The sequence below is a fragment of the Halyomorpha halys genome, unplaced genomic scaffold (genome assembly GCF_000696795.3).
Source record: "Halyomorpha halys isolate HHAL.00 unplaced genomic scaffold, Hhal_1.1 Scaffold203.1, whole genome shotgun sequence".
Lineage (NCBI taxonomy): Eukaryota > Metazoa > Arthropoda > Insecta > Hemiptera > Pentatomidae > Halyomorpha > Halyomorpha halys.
Window position 1 is genome coordinate 146,736 of NW_027108332.1, and position 7,733 is coordinate 154,468.

Consider the following 7,733-nt stretch of genomic DNA (forward strand, 5'->3'; position numbering starts at 1 on the left):
ATATAGAGAGAGAGAGAGAGAGAGATGTATAATAAATAGCTGATAACATCAATAGTAATTACAATTGCCCGATGAAGAATATTAGTGCCAAGTATTATCTAACACAATACTCATCGTTGCATGGAAATTATAAAAGTAAGGTTTTCTGTGAGACCATATCATAATATAATACTATGAAAATTGTTTGTCAATTTCCTCTCAATAAACTGATTTTAAAGTCTCTAGGATCAATAGTAGAGGAAAAATGACTAAAAATAATTGTTATTTTGTTTTAAGCTGCTCAAAAGAGTTAAACAAAGGTAATTGTCACAAAAAAATTTTTTAAGTTTCTAAGGAAATATGTATGGTTACATCTATGAGATTTGTGAAGTTTGTACATGGTAAATGAAAACAATAATAACTGAAGATATGTGGTTAACAGTTACTATGATAGTTAGAAATGAGGTTATAATACTAAAATCCAATAGAAAATAACATTTAAATGAAATGTGAAAAATTCTAGCCAACAATAAATAGCCTTTTAAATCATTAATTTGTTTTATCAAGTTCACAAATTAATTTAAATTGTAATATTGTTACTATAAAAATTGTTTAATTGGAATATTTTTAATACATCTATAGAGATGGTAGATTAGTACAACCATAAGTCATGTCTACTCGAAAATTTAGTTTACCACCAGGATATTTATTTTTTTTACAAAACAATTCAAAACACTATCCAAATTATAGTCTCAAAACTTTTATTTCTTTTACACGTCCAACGTTTTGGCCAATTCGGCCATCTTCAGGTTTGAAGAAGAAGGTTGTAATAAAAGTGTATTGATAGTGGTTAAAGAGAAATAATTTTGACTGTGATTTTTAATGGATATTTGACTTATTGGATATAAATGTTTTGACCTGGGCAGAATAGCCTGTATGAAGTTTTTGGAATGGTTAAATGATATGATGTTTCATAGTGAATTAAGATTGTCCCTGAAGATGGCCGAATTGGCCGAAACGTTGGACGTGTAAAAGAAATAAAAGTTTTGAGACTATAATTTGGATAGTGTTTTGAATTGTTTAGTAAAAAATTGCCAGTCTCAAGAAAGAATTTTAAGATTATAAATAAATTTATTTTTTGTATTCTTCAATTCAATTAGATTAACACAATAAACTATGAGTTTAAAATTGAATAGGGTTAAACACATTTCAAACATAGATAAAGTAATCGTTTAAAGGATTTATAAAAATTAACTCAAGAAACTTCTGTAAACCACTACTTTAATGACAATGCAAAATACATAATTTAAATAAATTAAACATTAATTTAATCACAGAAATAAAGGTTAAGAAATTAATTAACCTGCACAGTTTAGGACTTCATAAATTGAATACAAATTTGAAGAGAGTAGGTAAAATCTAAAAAAATAATCTTAAATTAAAATTTTTTATAATAAAATTGTAAAAAATTTCCATTAATAATTGAATTGGTCATATTCAAAAGGGCTTAACAATGTATATTGTTTTATGAAAAGTGTTGCTTCTTTGAACCTCAACTATTTCATTCCATAAAAAAATGTATCAGATCTCAATGTCATAAGGCATTTAAATCTGAACCATCATAATACAATAATTTAAAACTGTGCTCACATATCAAACAAGTTTTAATTTATTTCCCAAAATTTATACACCAACTATAAGAAAATCTCATTGTATCATTAAAAAATAATATCCCCAGTAAAACACATAGGGTGTCAGAATGTTGTTAACCTTGGAAATTGGAAGGCACCCAACCTTTAAAAGAGTGTTGTAAGGCAGAAATCAAATAAAATCAGCAACCAAAATGTAAAAATCTTTTGCTGTGCATAACTTATATTCTCGATGTTCATCATTCAAGAAAATGAAAGAGTATGAACCAAAGCAAAGTATTGGGAATGAGATAATTCCAAATATGTTTCATTTCTACTAAGAGATAAAAATGAAGGAAATTAGGACAGTTAGAGTCGACCCTTTTTAAAAATGCCCAATTCAATTAAATTTTGGAGAAAAAAAGGGGTAATCTTTTACAAAAATAGAAATAGATTTTAGATATATACATTTCTTTTATAAAAATCTACAAAAATATATATTTTTTAACACCTTTTATAATTAATCTTCACTGATTAGAATATTCTTGGCATTCGGTAAATTATATTTTTTCTGTAAGTTCAGGAACAGCTTTGAATAAATCAGCAACAAGCCCATAATCTGCTACTTGAAAAATAGGTGCTTCAGGGTCTTTGTTGATTGCTACTATTGTCTTTGAATCTTTCATACCAGCAAGATGCTGAATGGCACCACTAATACCAACAGCTATATACAATTCCTAGAAAAAACAGCATCCAAACTTCATTAAACATATAATATTAATATATATTACACAGCATGTATATCTATACACACACACACAAAAAAAAAAAATATAATAGTAAGAAATGAGTAATTGTTTTAACATTGGTAAACTTAAAATATATATTTTAATTTTAAAGCATAAATGGCATGGTTTCCAATGAGATAACATGGAGAAATTCAACCATGAATTTCAGGATATGAACAGTAAAATTCAAAGTGCTTTTCCTAAATTAAACAGTAATAAAAACAAAATTGGAACCATAAAATTTTATGGTTATATTTGAGATGGTTAATCGCATTAGAAATTTACAGATTTAAGTTTTGGAATTTGGACAACAAGGATACAACGATGGAGCAGAAGTGATACTTGAAATTCATAAGTTTGAATTTCTGATTCTATAAACCATAACATGATTCCATTGCTCCCAATGGAAATTTGACCAAATCTCTTAATTTGGGAAATTCCAACAATAGTTAATGACTCCTAAAAAGGCTCTATTATGCTAATTATTACCCTTTTATAGATATTATCCCTTTTATAAGAGCTCTTGGGAGAGCTCCTTACAAAACCTGGAAAGTGATGAGCAAATATAAGTTTTCTACAAGGTCCATTGAACTATAAATAGGGTTTTGGAACAGAAATATCAAAACATCCAACTACTATTGTCATGAAACTTTCTAAATATTAAAATACTGGAGAGATAAGCTAACAACAAAATAGTTCAATTTATAAATATATATTTACCGGTGCAACAATCTTGCCAGTCTGGCCAACTTGTAAATCATTTGGTACAAACCCAGCATCAACAGCAGCACGTGAAGCTCCAACAGCTGCACCCATTTTATCAGCTAGAGTATACAACAGTTTAAAATTGTCCCCTGATTTCATTCCTCTTCCTATTACAGATACATTGATACACATAAATAGAGGATTTCAGATCATAAAAACATTAGTAACAACTAGAAAAGATACTAATACTTTTAACATAAAATAATTTAAATTCTTATAATGCTATTATCAATGCTATTGATATCAATAATTAAAGTTTTTAAATGAAAATAGTTCCAGAAAAAATCATCAAGAAAAATTTGATATCACAAGTGAATAAAATAATTAATAATGTAATAAAAATAAATCCCATACCTCCACTTATCACAACTTTAGCAGAAGTAAGTTCAGGCCTATCACTTTTACTTAATTCTTGACTAACAAAGGTAGTTTTAGGGGCAGCATAATCCCCATCAGCAGCTTTTTCTGGAGTAGCACTACCCTCACCATCTATCGGAGCAAAACTTGTTCCTCGAACACTTAAAATCTTCACAGGGTCTTTACTTTTTAATGTTAAAACAGCATTCCCTTAAATGATAAAAACAATGTAGTAACAAATCAGCTTAAAGTAACGTTTGGCACAGATAACTATTAAAAAATTAATAAATATAATTAAAGTAAGTGTGGTTTGTCTGTAATCTACTCATAGAACCCAAAGGGAGTTTACATAGTTATTGTCAAGAACAAAAAGAAATTATAAAAGAGGATATAGGAAGATTAAGAGCAAAAAAGAAATTGTAAAAGAGGATATGGTAAAGTTAAGAACAAAAAGAAATAATAAAAGAAATAGAGAAACTGCTAAAAACAACAGGATTACGAAATAAAACAAAGCAGAGTAACAATGGAATGAAGTTCATGAAAAATGACAATCACAATAAGAACTATGAAGCAGAAGAAATATAGATTACAATTAGGCAGGTGACAAATTCCGTTATGATCCCACTAAAGAGCACAACAAAAATACGTCATTAAGAAAATGGATCAAGTCTATCAGTTCTGTGAGACCAAGAAATACAATAGAAAAAACTAGGAATGTATTGCATGGGTAGAAAAATTTGATTAGCACCATTAGAAGTGCCTCCACAAAAATTATTTCATTATATTACATGACTTTTTATTAGCCATGTAGAAACTTCAGAATCAAAACGTTTTATATCTCATATTAAGAGGTTAAAATGCTTGCAATCAAATGATACATCAATTTGTGTTACTTTCATGAGCAATGAAGAAAGTAAATTCAAACCTTTATTTCGGGGAAGTCTATCATGAAGTGAGATCATTGCTCACCAAATGAATCCCAAAAGTTTTGCAAGTGTACTTCATTGTCTACAAACAAAAGAAAGTTGATCAAGGTTACCATTACAAATATAAGAGGATTGAAACAGAAAATCATCTAATATCTGAAGAGGATTTTACATAAGTACAATTAATTGGTTCAAAAATTCAAGATATCACTTGATCAGATAGTATTTACTGAGTATGAAGTTAGGATATAAGCTGACAAAAGACAAGTTGGAGAACATATAGTCTCACCTCAAGTCAATTAAATTTCCATTACATTGGAAATTGCTGAAACCGAGCTTAGATTTAGATTCTGCATTAATGATGGGCAGGTGAATCGGGAATCAATCCTTTGGTAAAAATCGTTCTCTCAAGTGATCCTTGGTCTTTCCTGTCACCTACAAATTTGAGTTGGGGTTCATAGGAATCCAGCAATGCATACTCGTGTTTGCCTACCCTGACTGTTTTGAAATTTCCATGGTCCGAGTTTTGAATATTTATTTGTTATGTGTTTTAACAAATAAATTTTCAAACTATGTTAATAATTTAAGATATTTCTTAGTTGAGTTATCACCAAGAAATATTATTTTATCTTGTTTACTAAATTGATGTCATAAAAATTATCATTTCCATTGACTGATTCACTCTGTCCAACACATATCATTCTTGAGAGTCGAAAATTTGTATTTTCAATAGCATCTGCTGAGCAGAACAGCAGCTGGTAATTCAATATTGAACTGAGGACAAATGGACTTGATATAGAATTGGTTCAGGACTTCAAATACCTATAATACTACTGATAATATTAATAGATTGAATATTATAACTTACATCATCATAAGATATGAAATAACATGTTTAATAATGAAAGTTTTCAATAACAAAATAATTAGAAAAAGTAATTTTATCAGGTATATCTCTAATTAAATATAAATAAACATAATATGAGTTGACAGATAAATGTATATATGAGCATACTTACATTCCAATTGACACAACATCAAAAAGTAATCATATTTTAACAAATCATAAAATAATGAAACTAATTACCTGCATATATTGTTCGAACAAATGTATCAGCACCTTTAATTTCAATCACATCAGTTACTGGAGATACATCAAGCTTTGCTGCTATCCTGGGAAGAAGACCTTTCCCAAATGCTGTAGCTGGTGCTAAAATGTGGGAAAATTTATGTTGATTTTGAAGTGCTAAGACAAGAGCAGTTAAACTCTCCGGAAGGAAGCCTTTAAAGTGAGCACTGTCAGCAACAAGGACTTTGGCTAGACCTGGGAGCTTAGCAGCTTCTGAAGCAGCCTACAAATTTAAATTCAATCAACAGAATGAAAACATCAGATTGCATAATTAGTAAATTTAAATTTGATCATAGTAACCGGAACAAAAATAAAAAGTAAAAAACCCGCAACAACACCAAGAGCTTTACTGCTACATTGGACAGGTTGTCAATTGGGTGAAAAGCTCTCAAGTGCAAACAATCATTTTAGTGTCATACTTCCCCGTATATTAAATTAAAAAATTTCAAAAAACAAATCATTCATTGTATGTAAATATTTTAGGAGAACAGATCTCAGAATACTTTTGTCAGTTAATATTGACAATTAGTCACCCAAATAAAAAAAATGTAAAACAAATCGACTATAACTATTATAATTAAATTTTATCAATCAAAATCTAAGACAAAATACTAGAATAATGACTTTAAAAGATTTTTAAAAATATATATTTGGTTGTACAGAAAAGAGAAAAATTATTTAGTAAAAATGAAAAAGAAACCAATAATCATATAATTTTTTTGATCAAAAGTCAATATGTTTTGTTTTTTTGTCCTCCCTTATCTTGAACATTTCACAATCTCATCGACCATTTTTATTATAGTACTAGTTTAGTTTTTCTTACCAAGAACAGTCCATGATCTATCTCTATGATTTTACAGCTTTAGACACAATAAAAACACAATTTACCACTATATCATTATTTCTACTTTAAGAAGAGTTGTTTTTTTGAAAAGTAAAGATTCCAAAGAAAAGGCTTTTCGAATAAGTTTTTTTTTTTTTTTTTATGAGATAGAATATTTTAATGTCACAGATTTGGTGTTTGGGTCCTTCTTAAACCTACCTGTTCAATTGTTATTCATATCAGGCACTTTTATGACTGAATGTGTAATCGTAAATCATCAAGTATTGCGAACAATTGTTTGCTGTTTTTTACGATTTGCATGTAAACTGTCTAGAAAAACAAACAAACCTAAAGAACTAAATTGTTATAGAATTCGATTACCTATAAGAATCTGTCATCACAATTGAGACGTTCATTAAATGAGGTATCAACATCATGGCAACCATTTAATTTAGTTTCCTTGGTGGGACAATGCATAATGTTTCGGCCAACATCTTAAAATTAATATTTTGTAACTGTTATAAAGAATATTATGTAAACACAGATTTTACATACATAGATCCTGTCAATAAAATCTTAATAGAATTGTTTTTAAGTTACCTACACAATGCACATTGCTTATCAGCCTGAACCTGATCAACCTGAACTAATTCCCAATACATATACAGTGAGCACATAGTCTAAAACTATCTTGCTACCAGCAGAGTTTGGCGAATATTATTGAATTAGTGAAAGACAAATGCACTAGTATTCAGGAATACAAGTGTAATTGTGAATTTTCAACTGGAATAATCAATTATTCGAGAAAATACGATTAACCTTCAGAATACAATCGTATTCGCGATTTTTTTTAACAGGAATAATCAATTATTCGAATAAAAAAGACGATTAACCATCGGAATACATTTGTATTGGTCAATATTTTACACGAATAATCAATTATTAGAAAGAAAAAAAATACGATTAACCATCTGAATTATTTTGTATTCGTCATTTTTTTGCATGATTAATCTTTTATTCGAAAAAATATATATGATAAGCCATAAGAATATATTCGTATAATTTCAATAAGACAAAAATTGAATGTCCCGTCCCTTTACATATTTTATGATCGCGTATCGATTTATTTTAACTTTTCTGATTTCTAAAATATTAAGGGGCCTCTACATGTTGGCCGAGCCATGGCGAACTCAGACATACGCGAGCATGTGGGTGGGTGGCTTGGCTTGGTTGGGCTAGGCTCGTTGCCGAGCCGTCGAGAGTCGGTTTTTGGACACAGATCAAAGGGGTTCGTGAGAGCGCTCGTGTAGCATCTACACCATTGTTCTTTGTCTAGTT

At 29.2% G+C, this 7,733-nt stretch overlaps 1 protein-coding gene across 1 annotated transcript in view; it reads right to left on the reverse strand.

The window, feature by feature from the left end:
• Nucleotides 1–1,243: 1,243 nt before the first annotated feature.
• Nucleotides 1,244–7,733, reverse strand: part of wal (electron transfer flavoprotein subunit alpha wal) — a 9,203-nt gene continuing 2,713 nt past the window's right edge. Inside the window, exons 3-6 of the mRNA XM_014418626.3 lie at nucleotides 5,531–5,795; nucleotides 3,515–3,727; nucleotides 3,116–3,267; nucleotides 1,244–2,344 (exon numbers count right to left, since the gene is read on the reverse strand). Of these exons, the coding sequence (XP_014274112.1) occupies nucleotides 2,168–2,344; nucleotides 3,116–3,267; nucleotides 3,515–3,727; nucleotides 5,531–5,795 (807 nt within the window). The 3' untranslated portion in view covers nucleotides 1,244–2,167. The remainder of the gene's footprint in view (nucleotides 2,345–3,115; nucleotides 3,268–3,514; nucleotides 3,728–5,530; nucleotides 5,796–7,733) is intronic.